This window comes from Cnephaeus nilssonii, assembly GCF_951640355.1.
Source record: "Cnephaeus nilssonii genome assembly, chromosome: 21".
Lineage (NCBI taxonomy): Eukaryota > Metazoa > Chordata > Mammalia > Chiroptera > Vespertilionidae > Cnephaeus > Cnephaeus nilssonii.
In genome coordinates, this window is record NC_137092.1 from 7,235,988 (window position 1) to 7,251,707 (window position 15,720).

The 15,720-nt window shown below is 53.3% G+C and overlaps 1 protein-coding gene across 1 annotated transcript in view; it reads right to left on the reverse strand.

The window, feature by feature from the left end:
* KCND3 (potassium voltage-gated channel subfamily D member 3) overlaps nt 1–15,720 on the reverse strand; it is a 174,629-nt gene that overhangs the window by 117,875 nt on the left and 41,034 nt on the right. Inside the window, exon 2 of the mRNA XM_079761209.1 lies at nt 9,711–10,885. Within this exon, the coding sequence (XP_079617335.1) occupies nt 9,711–10,816 (1,106 nt within the window). The 5' untranslated portion in view covers nt 10,817–10,885. The remainder of the gene's footprint in view (nt 1–9,710; nt 10,886–15,720) is intronic.

Here is a 15,720-nt window from a genome sequence, read left to right on the forward strand (position 1 = left end):
TCTACTCGGAAAACCAGTGTGACCTTTTAGCTCCAGCAGAAACACAACGTGCAAGGAACGTCCCCAGGCCAAGGGGAGAGGTGGAACAGAAGCGTCCCCAAAGCTGTTCACAGTGGCACCAACATTCCCAGTGGGCGTGGGGGGGTGTGCAGGACATGTCCCCGTGGCCCCTCCTCTCTTTCCCTTCATGTTGTCCTTGGCAACCTCAGCTGTTTCCCCCGCTTCAGCTGATGATTTTGGAAACTGCCTCTTTAGCCCCTTTCTCCCCGAGAAGCTCCTTTCTACCTGCCAGCCAGCCAGCCACCTCCAGCACGCCAGGGCTCCCTGCAAACGCAGCAGGTGCAAAGCCAAGTTCACTGTCTCTTCCTTCCCCCTGACCTCCTGCCGAGCTGGTCCTCCCCAGTGTCTGCCAAGTCCGCATCTCTAATCGGCCTGTCTTATAATCCCAGAGTTACTTCGACTTTTCCTTCTCCTGGGTGTCTTTCCACTCTAGTCCCTCCTCTCCTTTCCCACAGTGACTGTCCGAGGACCCTCCTTCTTGGCCTCTCCCCTGGATCAGTCTTCTGCTGATGGCACCGTGTCCGGGGTCTTCCTTCTAACATGTGTCCCGGAGACAGCTGCCGTGTAAATCTTCCTACTCAGTGCATCCCTGCAACATCTCCAGTGGCTCCCTAGTGCCTCCCAAATAAATTCCTTAGCCTAATATTTCAGGCCCTCTGAGTCTCTAGCAAACTTTTCATTCCCACTTATCTCTAGCCATAGCCTCATATCCCTAAACACTAGCAAACAGCATATTCGTTAAGCTCCCCAAGTACCATGCCCTTTTGCAATGCACTTACAGTTCCCATTTCCACATGTCCAAATCCTACCCACTATTGTTGGTATAACTGAAATGTCACCTTTTCCGTGAAGCCGATCGTTCATCGGCAAATATTTACTAAGCATTTATTCTGTGCCGACACTTCCTGCCTGTTCTCTCCTGTGCGCTCATAAACATATTCAAACCCCCGCTATATTGCAGATTTCTCAGGGACGGGTCCGAGGTCTCATTTATTTCTAGATCCCCAACGCGTACTAGGTGCTCAATAATCTTGGTGGAATTGCATCAAGATTTATGCTGTCCATGGTTCTGATATTGTTTCGTTGTTGTTTTTTTCCTGCTTAAGTATGTGTGATCAGGAAGAAGTAAAAATAAACTAATGATACTTCTCAGCAGCCATAGCCTGTAATTATGGTTAACTCTCTGTCATCCATGCCCCTGGAAAATGGTGGCCAGAATCCACCAGAAGCATAAACACATTACTTCCCCTCCGCCTGACATGTATAGTTTTTAGGGAGCCAACTGGCCTTTTGAATTCTGTTTGGCTGATGGGGTTGTCACTTGTGATTAGTCTCTCAATCACTGGCTGGGTCAGAGGGATGGAAGGGGAGACGGAGTTCTGTGCTGGGGGGAGGAATCCGGTCCTAATGAAACGTCGCTCTGTGCGACCTCCAAGGCAAGACTGGGCAACCTGAACATCGCGGGCACTCGGGCTGTGTCAGCACAGCCCCGGGACTGGCCGGCTTCTCTCGGACTCCTGAAGGATAAAGTGGTCGCAGCCCCCACCAGCCCGCTGTGATGTCCAGAATTTGTTTTTCTGTTGAAGGATGACGGCGACGACAAGGGCCACTGGGACTGAGTAAGGTTCTGGGATGGAGCAGTCTTGTTGGCATCAGGATGGTACCTTGCTGGACCACTGGGAACCACTGGATGCAAATCCAAGAAAATGAGATTTGCAATTTCTGCACTGATAGCCAGATAGAATGGGGGGGGGGGAGGGAAGGCATCCCCCTCTTCCCTTCTGAAGCAAACAAATAGTGCACGGGGTGATTCGGCAGCTGCATTCATTGGGAAAATTGATGCGCATTTCATGTGTCAGGGAGCTGAATCCCGGAGAAGGAAGCCAGCCTCCCAGAAAATGGTTTCTTTATATAGTTCCATTCATTTATTGTTTGATTGGACTTTCTGTATATTAAATTCAAGCTGTTCTGCTGCTCATGGGTATTATGATGCGTTGGCTCAGTGGGAAATAATGAAGGTGATGGGATTTTACAGCAACACATTACAAAGGAGGCGTCCCCAGCCTCATCCATCTCTCCATCAACTAGCTAGTGTGTGAGGTGGCACTTATATTAAAACGATTTTTCTGATTCAGTTTAATGACACTCATTTGAGTCCTGACACCCGGAATATGATTACATGAGCTCGATGCAATCTCCCTCCATCCAGTCCTGGTCAGCACAGGCTGAGTTATCTTCCCTCCCCCGCCCCCACCTTCCCACCCACCCATCATTTGCATTGAGCTCCGAGGAGGAAGGTGGGGGCTGGGAAGAAATAAATGGCCTATGGATGCTCTGTCCTCAGCAAAGCAGGCTGGACAGAGGCAAGACTCAACCTGGAGGCCACCTCTCAGCCTTTTGGCCAAGAACCTTGGGTGCCCAGAGGCACTGTGGTAACCTCTTCCTGCTCGTCACAACAAGACCCATTGGATGTTGGTATGGGGTCACTACGGCCCACACCCTCCGAAAGAGATGGGGGCCTGGGTTCCCACAAGAGAAAAACTAACGTGGAGATCATCAGAGGATGAACGCAGATATGAGTAGACTGTCAGCTTCTTGGGAGTGGTTGGTTGTGTTCAGGGCCCCTGCCTGGGGACAGGGGTTGCGGGACTCACAGCTGAGGGTACCTGCTCCTCTCCCTGCCCAGGGTGAGCGTGCAGCCCAAATGGCACAGGGCCAAGGGCCTTGCCTAGCCTGGGGCAGGCGCCCCCTCCTAGGCAAGAGAAATGAAAATACTGAGGAGAGGGAGGGCCAGGCTGCCTTCTGTTTACACAACTTTCAGGCAGAATAATTGCTGCTTCTCAGGAAGAATCATGTGTGCTTCTATTGGTGTGCCTAAAGGGGGAAACCCAAACAGAGAGAGATTGAGAGACTGAGGTTGATTCTGATGATCCCGGAAGAGAGCTGTGAAATGGGCCGCAGCCCGACATCCCGGTCCAAAAATTGCAACACCCTGAATGGCTGGATCGGAAGACGGATCTACCATGATGCCCCGGCATGAAGCACCCAAAAGGCCCGCATCCCAGCCGTTGGAATGACTCTCTCCCTCCTCTGCAGCCCCGAAGCCCTCCACCTGCCCCTCTGTTTAAGCAGCCACCACAGCCACCAGCTCTGAGTCAGGAATCTGTTTCCGTTTCTGAGCCAAGACTTCCCCCGGGGCGGTGAGCACTGTGCCCAGCCCTCGGCAGGTGCTTGGGAAGTGCTGCCCGGGTTGGAAGGAAAACTCAATCCAGGCACCGAGGCACCTGCTTGCTGCCTGCCCTACATGCACGTCCATGCTCTAACTCGGGCTCTTGGCTTGTGCGTCTGTGCTGGGGTCTCGTCGGCCCTGGGCCTTGGAGCCATCCTGCAGCCATTGGGGCCTCTTCCTGTGACATGTGTCTCTCAGGAGTGGAGAAGGAATTAAGGACTTTCTTCCGGGCCAGTTTCTTGCTACGGGAGCTGGTGAAGCTTCCAGCAGGCATGGGGGGAGTAGGACAGCAGGTGCCACTCTACCTTCAATATTATAGAATCTCTCACTTGCCCCATTGCCATGCTATTCATCACCCTCAGCCCTAGCCACCATCGACTCTTGCTGAGATTACTGTGGTAGTGTCTCTCCTACAATGTATTCACTACCCAGGACCCGGAGTGATCCTTTAAAAATACAAGTGACATCTACTCAAAACCTTCCAGTAGCTGCCCATTCTAAGAAGATGAGTAAAAGACCCAGGGCGAAGTCCTTGCGTGGACCATGAGCACCCTTCATGAGCTGCTTCCCCCATTACCTGGCCCCTGCTCTTGGGGCTCCACCATGAGAACCTTCTTGCTATTCCGAGAATAGCACTCCAAGGCCCCTCCTGGCCTTTACGTTCTCGGTTCCCCAAGCTACCCACTTTCCTCAGGTCTCTGCTCACATATCACCTTATCAGAGAGACGCATCTTGACCCAACACAAAATAGCAACTGTCCCTGCTCTACACCCTCCCACACTCAGCACTGCCATTCATCACACCACACTCTATTTTTCTCTGCAGCACTTGCTGCCCCGTGGGAAGTATTTATTTATCAATTTGCTGCCTGGTCTCCTCCACTAGAATGTAAGCTCCACAAGATCAGGGACTCTCTGTTCTCTTTGCTGCTGTGTATCCAGTGCCTAGTAGCTACTCAATAAATATCTGTTGACTAAGGAAGTGAATGGAGGGAAACTTCATGTGTAGGGGGCTTGTCTATGGGTCCCTTTCTGTTCCTTCCAGGCCCCCAAGTCTACAGTGGGGAACATGGCCAAGGAGCCAAAAATAGTGGAGGACAAGTTTTAAACGTCCCTTGCAAGAAAGTGCCAACCCTGCTAAGGCCCACTCAGAACTAGAGAATGCCCTGCATGGCCTCCCACCTCTGTCCTGCCCACGAATGTCCTGTCTAGCTAATGTATGGATAGAACTTTCACTGGTTCTTACAATGGCCAGGAGTTGGTTAGCAAATGCGTACTGAGGCCTACTGCATACTAGGCCCTGTGGTATGTATGGATTATACAAGATCTTTGCAACAGAGGTCTACCTCTGTCACATCCTGGGGAAAGACAGATAAACAGATAAAATTAATAAAATGTGGCAATTGACAAGACAGAGATATTCAAGGGCTATCATGGGGGACAAGGGGAGGGGTACCCGTCTTCTGGAAGGCAGGATGGGAGTTAGCCAGACACGGAGTGGGGTGAGGGCAGGAAGAGCATGAGCAGAGGCCTCTGAACCTTGGTCTACTGCTCGTCCCACCCTCCCTTGTTTTGGTTCAAAGGAAGAGAACGGAGTCTCATTCCATTAATTCTGTGTGTACCTTACATTGGGCTGACGTGCAACCCAAGGGCCTGTGTATTCTCAGAGCTACCATGCTGACTGGCACACAGTAGGCACTCAATACATTTCAAATAAATAAATGACTCCTTTTAGGGATGCAGGTCTGCACCCTCTCTTAGGAGCTTTAGCACCAGAGAACTTAAGAAACGTCAAACCAAGAAAAGACATCGAGGCCAATCATTCCCAGTAAGTGCGCTCAATCAGATGTCCTGGGCAGGGACCCTCCACCATCCAGGCGGGCACCACTGATCAGTGTCCCGGGCCCAGGCACTTGGGAGTTGGGACGAGAGTTGGGGGCACCCAGAGACTGGATGAAGGTGCAGCGGAATTTTAGGGATTGAAGGGTTAACACAAACAGATCTCAGAGCTCGATCAAGTACCCCGTTCTGTGCTGTGCCTGTATTGATCTCCCAGGCTCGGCTCCCGGCTCCCGGCTCCCAAAACCTCAGGCAAGCCCCCTCCAGGATTACGTTTTAAAGGGAAATGCAAATCACCCGGAGGCTGCTTCATGCTTGGAAGAAGTAAAAATTGATTCTGCTTTCGTTAAAGTGATTTTTGGACACCGTCGAAGCTCTCTCATCATGGGGCATGTGGTGGCAGAGGCTGCTGGTCACAATTACATAACCAGGCCAACCAGCAGCACTGGGCATCTCACCAGGAGCGACACTGCCCCTTGCCCTTCCCAAACTGCCTTGCCCTCCCAAAGATATCCGAGAGGACCGTATCCTATCCGGGCCTGGAGCTGGGCCCGGAGCTGGCCCTCGATGGCTCTGGTGGATGCTCGCTCACAAGGCTTCCCCCGCCCCTGGATGCTCCCTTCTTCTCCCAGAGCTTCACCCACAGACAGACTCAGGCACCAGGCCAATTGTCATCCCAAGCAAAGTCAAACAAAGTTAAGAAGGAAAATCGGCTTTGAAAAAGTCTGCGACATATAATACATTCCCAAACTAATTCCCCAAATAAGATGAGTTGGTCTTATTTAATATTGGGAGTTCTGCATTATCCCTTCCCTCTGTTAACTGAGATAAATGAGGATTTACTCTATTTATAACATCAATTATGAGCACAGAAATTAATCCTTTAATGGGGCATTTGGGAGCTCAACTGTCAAGGGGGCAGAAGGGAAGTGTGGGGTGGGTGCAGGCGTCTCCCCCCAGCACCGGAGGCTTCAGAGGAAGGCCACCCTCGGGCCAGGGTGGTGGTGGAGCTGTTGTTCTATGTTTAAGATATTTTGAGATATTAAATAAACGGGAATAATTGGCTCCCGGAAATCCCTCCTTGGAAGACACCCGAGTCACGCATCAGCGAGTCCTGGGAAAGCAGGCAGAGAGGCAGCCAGAGCCAGGAAGAGCCATCTCCTCACGGCCACATGGCCCTCGGCCTGCCGATCAGGCCTGCTCCGAGGAGCTGAAGATGGTCTCTCCAGACGGGAAACAGGAGCCCAGGAGGGATTAGGGTGCGGAGGGTTGGGAGACAGGTATCTGCTAGGACCTCTTAGAAGCAAACAGAGAGAATGTGGCATGTGGCAGAATATTGGCCCTTGGTATTCCACAGCCACCAGTGACAGCAAAGAATAGAAAACAGACAAGCTTTCTGGAATGGTCCACAGGCCTATAGCTAGCCAGTGGATGTGCTCGGGACAGAAACCAGCCAGGGGCGATAAAGGTTTCCAGGGCCGCGTCATTAAGACCTCCGATAAGGGCCAGAAGACCTCCTCGATGCCGCAGAGCATCTTGGGGGATGGACCAGACTCCAGGTGAAGGCTGCTCTCCTTTCTCCCAGGGGGCCAGGCCTGGGGCAGAGCACAGATCTAGGGTCCACCCTAGAGAGAGGACAGGCAGGTCTGGAAGGCACTGAGAATAGTAGGCCAAGCAAATGGAAAAGGCACCCCATTCACATCGACTTATACCTTAAAAAGCATCTTGCCAAGCACCTGCTATGTCTAGCCAAGCAGTGAGCCTGGTGATGGTTCCAACTGCAACTCAGGTCACAGTCAAAGCAGCTCGATCCAGCACTGGATGACGGCGGCCAGGGTGGAGGGGAAGAACACTGCTTGTAAGGTTAAGGAAGGTGCTACTTTCTTGCCCAATAGTTTCTCCTCCTAGATACATATTTTAAAATATTTTTATTGATTTCAGAGAGGAAGGGAGAGGGAGAGAGAGATAGAAACATCAGTGATGAGAGAGAATCATTGATTGGCTGCCTCCTGCACATACACACTGGGGATTGAGCCTGCAATCAGGGCATGTGCCCTGACTGGAAATCAAACCGTGACCTCCTGGTTCATAGGCCTATGCTCAACCACTGAGCCAAACCAGCCAGGCATTTTGATGCATAGGGGAAGGAAGGGTGTGGAGCCCACAGTCAGAGGAAGCATGCTTCTCCCATGGAGGTACCCTTCCCTTCCTCTTTGCCTTCACTCTCTGGCACAGTCTTCTTGCTTGCTCTCCCCCAAGAGGGTAAATGAGGCCAAGACTATGCATCCTGACAATGGACTTGCCCCTTGACCTACAGAAAATCCATGGTCTGCCCGGCGGCAATAAAACGCTGGGATTTTCTATGAAAGCAGCATTCATTGGAAGGCAGTATTTTGACTTGCCAGAAAGAACTGTTTAATTTATAAAATCCCTGTGTGCCTAGAGCAGTGCCTGCCATGTAGTACTCGCTACACTGATGCTTTCACGAATCGCGATACAACCAGAATAATAAAAAAAGTAATAACTCCGAAGGTCTGATTCCCACCCACGGGCCCTGATGGTATGGAAACAAGTGGTGGTGAGTGAAAGGAGAAAGGGCACTAGATGGAGGCAGCCAGACTGGTATTTGAAAATAAGCTCCGGCCCTTATCAGCTTTGTGACTCCAGAAATGTACTTAACCTCTCTGAGCCTCACCTTCTGCATCTTCAAATAATCTTTCCTACCTTGCAAGGCTGTTGTGAAGACTTAAAGAGAAGATATATGCAAAGTGCTCAGCACGCAGCTGACAGATAGTAGTCACACATGCTACTACACTAATAATAAAAAATAATAGGCAGGTGGTCACTGAAGCGGCCACTGATGTCCTCTGAAACAATCCCATTTTAGCTCTCACTGCCCTCCATCTGCCCTGTCTTCTCCCCATGGCAGACTGAGACGTCACTCTGGTGTCATGAGGCCCCACAAAGGGCACGTGAGGGCACTAGGCAGTCAGAGCCACATCAGAAGTACAGCCAGGCAGCTCCTGGCCACGGGTGAGGTCTCCCATGTGACAGGATGGCCAGGATTGGCCTGGAAGGACAAAGATGCCCGCTTCTTCTGACACAGGGGCACACTCTCTGGCCCATTTCATTCCTAATATCCCATCATACCCGAGAGCCCACATCTGCTCCCTGAGCCAAGAAACATAAGGTCAAACGGGCAGACATTCTTGCCCATTCTGGGTGGGAACAGTGTTTGAAGAAGAGTGTGTGTCGGAGTAGGAGGAGGGGGCAGGATGACCTCTGTCAGACAGACAAGAGGTAAAGGGAATGCCCCACCCAAAGTGGCCTTCACAGATGGACAATGACATCCCTTGCTCAACCCCTTGCTACTCCCTCCAATATGAAAGAATGACAAATGTAATCATTTTAAAAGGTCCCATCACCTGTTCAGTCATTCCCAAGAAGCATGCCCAGCACTACAGAAAAACCCACACCAGCGGCCACAGGGTTTCAGCCACGAAAAATATTGAATCACCAGAATACCACCAAACGAATTGCCAAAGACCAAATAAAAAGCTTCATGAATTCTCCACCAGCAACATAATGCTTCCTGGCCTAAGCAAATATAGACCCAGCACACGAATTGTGAAGGGGGTTTGCATTAGCCTCATTGACTTGCAACGGCTGAAGGAGAAACCCTAAGAAATACAGGTCTCCCTAAAGCTGTCTTCCTTGACCCTAATCCTGTTAGGGGGAAAAGTGTACTCTCCTTCCTGAGCCCCCTTTCTCTTCTTCTTCACATCCCAGGACCATAAATACATTTCTGTGGCCTCGGTTGGAGAGGGGGCCTCTGGGAGGTGGAAGAGAGGGTCACTGGTGACCTCAAGGAGCGTCCTTGCCCATCTCTTTGACAATATTGCTGCTTCTGTGTCCGACCACATGCTTCATTCAGACCACCTCACCATCGCCCAGGTAGCCAGGTCATTCCATCACAGAGGCTGCTCCTCCTTCAGCGAGGAAGAAACAAACTGGGGCCCCGTTTTTCAGAAAACCCAAGTTCAGCGTCACTTAGAGGAAATCTACTCAGGGCTACGGAACCCTTGGGCATCCGGGGTAGCAGAAAGGACAAGTAAGGCAAAAGGGAAACCAGCCTGCAAATAGGCTACAAACAAATGCAGGAAGGGTCCGAAAAGAGGGCTGCCGGTGTCTTCCGTTAACGGAAGTATGTCCCCTCCTTGCAATACTCACCAAACCCTCACAGCCTTTTCCTCCCCACCGGCTGCCCTGTTTCTCTTCTTTATATGCACAGATGTAAATAAAATGCAGCCATCGCCCCCCCAAACGCACAGAATGCATGGCCGAATAAAGAAACGGTGACTTAACTTCCTAAGTTTTATAAAATACACCTAAAGAACGCTCAATTCGGAGCAAGCCACTGCCCCCAAATGAATCAGTCACGTGCCTTCCCTTGTGATGAGGCAACTCTCCTTGTCACACATGTTGGATACCCCTCTCCATCCTCCTCTGCCAACCCCAACACCATCCAGGGCTGCGCCGCCCCATCGCCCCGGCCCTGCTCCAGGCCACCAGCCCCCACTTACCCCAGTGTCGTCATGGTGACAATGGTGTACCAAAAGGAGGCAGGGATGCTTGTGAACTTGCTGGCGGAGGAGCCCTTCTCGGCGTAGAACATCACAGTGGCGAAGATGATGATGGCCATGGTGAGGGAGAAGAGGAGAAAGCCGAGTTCGGAGGCACAGCTCTTGAGCGTGTAGCCCAGGATCCGCAGGCCCTGCGAGTGTCTCGAGAACTTGAAGATCCGGAAGACACGGAAGACCCGCAGCGTGACGAAGGCGCCCGACACGTCCTCGTTGTTGGTCATAACCAGGCCGATGTAGTAGGGCATGATGGCCACCACGTCGATGATGCTCATCACGCTGCGGATGAAGCGGTAGCGGCTGGGCGCGGCGAAGAGCCGGAGGAGGTACTCCACGGTGAAGATCATGACGCACGCCGTGTCCAGGCAAAAGAAGGCCACCGAGTAGCGCTCGCCGCACGGCAGCTCCTTGCTCCCGGGCACCGTGCCGCACGGCACCGTCTCAACCACGTTGGTGATGACCGAGACGGCGATGAAGAAGCCAGTCACGTAGTAGAAGACCAAGGCCATGGTGCTGGTGTGCGGGTTCTCGAAGGCGCGCCACATGGTCTGGCGGAAGCTGAGCGAGGGCATGGACTCCTGGTTGTTCTCCGAGTCCAGGTCGTCCTGCAGCCGCTCGGCGTTCTCCCGTTTGCGGTCCTTGTACTCCTCGTAGCAGCAGTCTCCGATGATCTCGGGGAGGATGCCGTAGAAGGCCAGCTCGTCGTCGTAGGCCGAGATGCACTCGTAGCGCGGGTAGTGCAGCTTCCCGGTGCGGTAGAAGTTGAGCACGCAGCGGAACACCTCGGGGTCCCGGTCAAAGAAGTACTCCTTGGTGTCCTCGTTGAAGAAGAACTCCTTCTCCGTGCTGCCCAGCAGCGTGTCCGGGTAGCGCTCTAGTGTGGTCCGCCAGGTCTCGAACCTTCGCCCGCTCACGTTGAGCACGATCAGCTCGTCCTGACGCTTGTTCTTGTCGGCCGGGGCCAGGGGCATGGGGCAGTTGGCCACTGGCATCCACCCGATGGCCGCGGCCCGCGCAAAAGGCAGCCAGGCTGCCACTCCCGCCGCCATGGTGACTCCAGCGCCGGGGCGGCCACTGCGCAGACTGTGCACACCAGCTTGGACTCAGTGCAGCGACCCCTGGGAGACAGGAGGAGAGAGCAGAGAGCCAGGTGAGTCCTGATGGGCAAGCAGGGGGGATGTGGGACTGTGGGAAGGGTCACCGGTGAGGGAAACAGCAAATGTCTTGAAAGCAAATGAATTAAACTGAAATGACCACCCGAGAGAGGACGGTTCTCTCTGTCCTCCCCTGTGGGGAGTGCACCTAGCTCGGGGGCGTGGCGTGTGGATCACCAGATGTTGCTGCCTGCCTGACCAATTGTCAAGTTCCGAGAGGGCTCAGAGCATGTGGAGGGAAAGCCTCTTTCGCAGGAAGATGGGGGAAGACCCGGGAAATAATCAGCTCTGAAAGGTTATGGCCTTCTTGCGAATTCAAATCGGGAGAGGGTAAATGAGTTCTCATTAAACGAATTTCAAAGTGGAATAAACATGCTAATTTTTATTTCTCTCTTCATCCACCAGGGTAATCAGGAATGGGGTGTGGATGAAGGGGCTCAGGTAAACACTTTCTTTCCACTCCTCGCTGGTGAGGAGGCTGGGGTTGCCCAGCCTGGAATATTCTGGGAGATGGCCGGTGACCACAGCAGGCTCAGGGCTCAGTGGAGCTTGTCCCCAAGTCCAATGGAGAAGGCTGTCCCCACGCGAGTGTTACTCTCTGGGACACCCAGCCACCTAGTGTCCAATCACGACCTCAGAGCCATGACAGGAAGACGGGACAGGCTCTGAGGCTGGGCAGGGGCCCCTCCCCACCTGTGAAGGGACTCTGGGATTCTTCGTTCACCTGCCTCCCATGCACTGCCCTTCTCCCTCGCAGAGGAAGCTGATCCACGCTCACTGCCATCTCCAGATTCCTCGCCTCCCGTCTCCATCTGCCCACCATGCTTAGCTCCCGTGGGTTATATAACAATACTCTTCCCCATGCCAGCCTCTGTCACCTGACCCCACCCGGCCCTCGGCAGTTCCTGGTCCCCTCCCCCACCGCTCTCCGACCACACTGTGCACACCCCTCCCCACCCCCTGCCTGCACGGAGGGAACAATGGCAGGGAGAATTATATTTGGCTTTGGGAAACAGTTTTACCTTCCCAGATCTGGCTTTTTAAAGACGATAGTGAGATGGCTCTGCATTCCCCAAATGTACACCATCTGTGGGTAGCCATGTGGTGACACAGAAACACACGTAACATGACGGGAAACTGTTTGGGGTTAACTCACTCGTGTTCACGAATCCCAAATTGATCACTCAGAACCAATCCTGACTCAGAATTATTGGGGGCCTCTGGAATGCAGTTGGTTTGATTTTGTGTTTAAAGAAATGAGGGTGCCCTGGCCGGTTTGGCTCAATGGATAGAGTGTCGGCCTGTGGACTGGAGTATCCCAGGTTTGATTCCGGTCAAGGGCACATGCCCCGTTGGGGGCTCAGTCCCCAGTGGGAGGCGTGCAGGAGGCAGCCGATCAAGGATTCTCTCTCATCACTGATATTTCTATCTCTCTCTCCCCCTCTCCCTTCCTCTCTGAAATCAATAAAAAAGTATTAATAAATAAAGTTATTTTTTAAAAAAGAGAAATAAATGAGGCAGAGGTGAGCCTTATCATGGGATGTGAGCTCCATCTCTCCCTGTCAAACCAGCTTCCTTCTCCTGACTCTCGGCCCTTCTGGGATTTTCAGGTCTGCACCTCCTCTCACTCCTGGGCTGCCACTGGCCTTGCCCACCTGGATGCCCTGGAACAGGACAGGCTTAGCTTGGATCTCCCTACTTGCAAGAAGCTTCTCCTTTCCCTTTACTCTCAGCATCCCTGACCGCAGGCCTGTCACCTTGGCCTCCTTCCTCATTGCTCCACCCAAAGAGTAGCCAAATAATGAGACAATGGCTCGTACTGCCCTCATGAAGGCCCCAGTCCCCTCAGGCCTCCTCCCCGCTGGCCTGTTTGTCTTCACCCCCACTCCCACCCCCGTTTCTCCTGTTCCCCAGAAATCCATGCTGCTCAGTCATCTCCCTGAGCCTTGCTCTGATGGCTGCACCCCACAGCTTCCAAAATCAAATCCAAACCGGGCCCAGCACTGCAGCATTTCCACAGCCGGCTCCTGGCTTACCATTCCTGCCCCAGGTTCCAGGCGCCCAACTTCCCTCCAGCAGCGAGATCACAGACGGCTCACGCACAGACCTGTGGGGGTCCGTCTCTGGGCATGCTCCCTTCCTCCTTTTGGCAACATCCTCCCCCCCCAGCCCTTTTAGATTCCCACCTGGCCCTCACCCTCGCTGTGGTGCCCCCACCTCTCCCACCATGAAATTCTCTCCTTCTGCGGGCTCCCATACAGTGTTGCCCCTCGTCTCTAGCATCCGTCCCCTCAGGCCTGGATTACAGACGCTTCTGCGTGTCTTCTTAGCAATCACGGCTCACAATAATTGGGCAGTTACTGCAGGCCAGGCACGGCCCTGTCTCCTCTGAACCCTCTCATGCCTTCCTCACAGCAGCATGGGAAGAATCCAACATGCAATGGTCGGGAACGGGGGACAGGGACCCCCACCTGAGTGGTCTGAGCCTACAATGGTGTTAACCGCTTCTCTGGGTCCCCCTGTGAGAAGAACAGCAGCGGAGGTTCCCTGAGGCCTGCTTATGCCAGGCACAGAGCCACATGCCTGCATGGACCATCTCAACTGGCCCCGCCAACAACCTGAGGGGCAGACACCACCGCTGCCCCCATTTTGCAGATGAGGAAGATGAGAAGCTGTACGAGGTGATGTAATAAGTGGGCAGAGAGCTTTAAACCCAGGCAGTCTCAACATGGAGTCAAGGGCTTGGCCAGGCCACTGCCCTGCTTCCCCACCCCCCTCCTCCCCACCACAGGGCAAAGGCCATGATGCCTCCAGTGTTACTTGACAACCAGGAGGGGGCACAAGCCTGTCCCCTAGTAAAGGTACCAAAAAAGAGAGCAATTACCCCACTGCTACTTTGTGTGTGTGTGTGTGTGTGTGTGTGTGTGTGTGTGTGTGTGTGTATGTGTGGTGTGTTGTGGGGGGAACATACAGGTTTTGGAAGGGGAGAAAAAGTCCCACCGGATACCATGCCCGCAGCCACCCCAGCCATATCTCCACACAGCCCTGCAGGCATGGCCGGCTGAAGCAGGGCTTCTGGTGGCTCTCACTGCAGCGTGGGCCCCCTGATGGGCACCGACACCTCCTGGAGCCGACCTGGGTATGAATTCCTGCAACAGGCACAACGGTGCGGCCCCATTTCCAGCCAATGGCACTGCGCATGCCTCAAATGCCGAGGTTTTACTAGGACGTGGACGCCTTACAGATGAAAACTCTGAAGCTATTTTTGTTTTTGGCAGAGGAGTTTGACAGTGGGAAAGATGGGGGTGGGGGCAGGCCGGGGGAAAAAGACATTTAAACAGGTGAGTGTTGAAATGACAGGCAGAAAATCCCACAAAAGGGAAGCATTCCCCCGGCTGTAAAAAGTCAGCTCTGTGCGACAGCTCCGGCTTGGGAGGGCGAGGGCCCAAAGTGAGCAAAGTGACAGACAGCCCGTCCTGGGCACTGGCGCCGAACCTGAGCACAGGCCCAGGGCATCAAAAATGTCACATCACCAAGGCCTGCCCTTCAATGACCTCGGCAGAGTGCCGGAGGCGCAGAGTCCCCGGAAACTTTTACTTTTCACAATTTTATATCGCTGAGCCCAGAATGAGGCCAGTCTGGGGGAGGGGAGGGTCCTGACAATCCAGGGGGCTCTCTCCTGTGCCCACAGAGTTTGGGCAGGCAGGGTGCCAAACTGACAGGGTGCCAAGCTGGGGACCCTTGGGTACAGGCCTGGGATACACACCCAGGTCCTCTTCTCCCACAGTGCCACTCCTAGGCTGACCGGAACACTCTCCCGAACTTGCTCCTTTTTTCCCAGCCTCAGCAGCAAAAGGGAACAAGCTACTAATCTTTCGTCCTCTGGGGGTCTCTTGTGCGCTTGCATTTTGCTCATTCAAGTAGTGACAAGGGAAAATAAACATATCCATTCCTGATCATGTGCCAACATTTCCACATGGGGAAATGTACAGATGCTTTGCATGGAGTTCCTGCACGCCCAGGCCCCCTTTCTGCAGAACTAAAACACCCAAGTACCCTTGAAGTGACAGTAAATAAGGCTTACGTTTAACCATCACGTACATTCACGCAAAATACCAACACGCACCATACGGCAACCCTTGCCGGATCTCATAAACAGACCGCTTTGTGGCCAGGATCCTGAGGAAGTTCAGACACCCTCTCTTAGGAAATACAGCGGACGGAGCCTTTGCTCTAAGATCCCAGGTCCAGAACCTCTGCCTGTTGCTGACATGTCACCGCTGCCCGGGATTAAAAAAAAAAAAAAAAAGCAAAAAAAAAAAAAAAAAAAAAGCAGGACATCTTGGACTTGATTCAAATGTCAACACTAAGCAAGTGCAGGAATTTAGTTGATTCCAGGTAACTTTTCTACCCAGTCCCTTCCGCACCCCGTCCGTCCCCAGTGTAAACACCACGCAAAGTGAGTCTTTGGACCCCCTCCCCGGGGCGCTGGCCTCCTGCGGTCCCTTAGCGGCCTTTCCCCCCCCCAGAGCTCGCAGGGTAGAAGCGGCGTGGAGCAGGACCAGAGGTGCGGGCCCCAGCCTCCGGTAGGCACCCCGCTGGCTGGAGAACTTTGAGAAGCGCCCCAAACTGCTCCCTGCTTCCGACCTCAGCCATTTCTCTGCTCTTCTCACAAAGAAGGGGTACCGAGCAAGCCGTCGCCACCTGCCGCCGGATCCCAGGGCGCTGCCTCTGGCACCCCCGAGGGAAGGCAGGCCAATGGAAAGAGGGCAGAGGTTCACACCCCCACCCCCCAATCT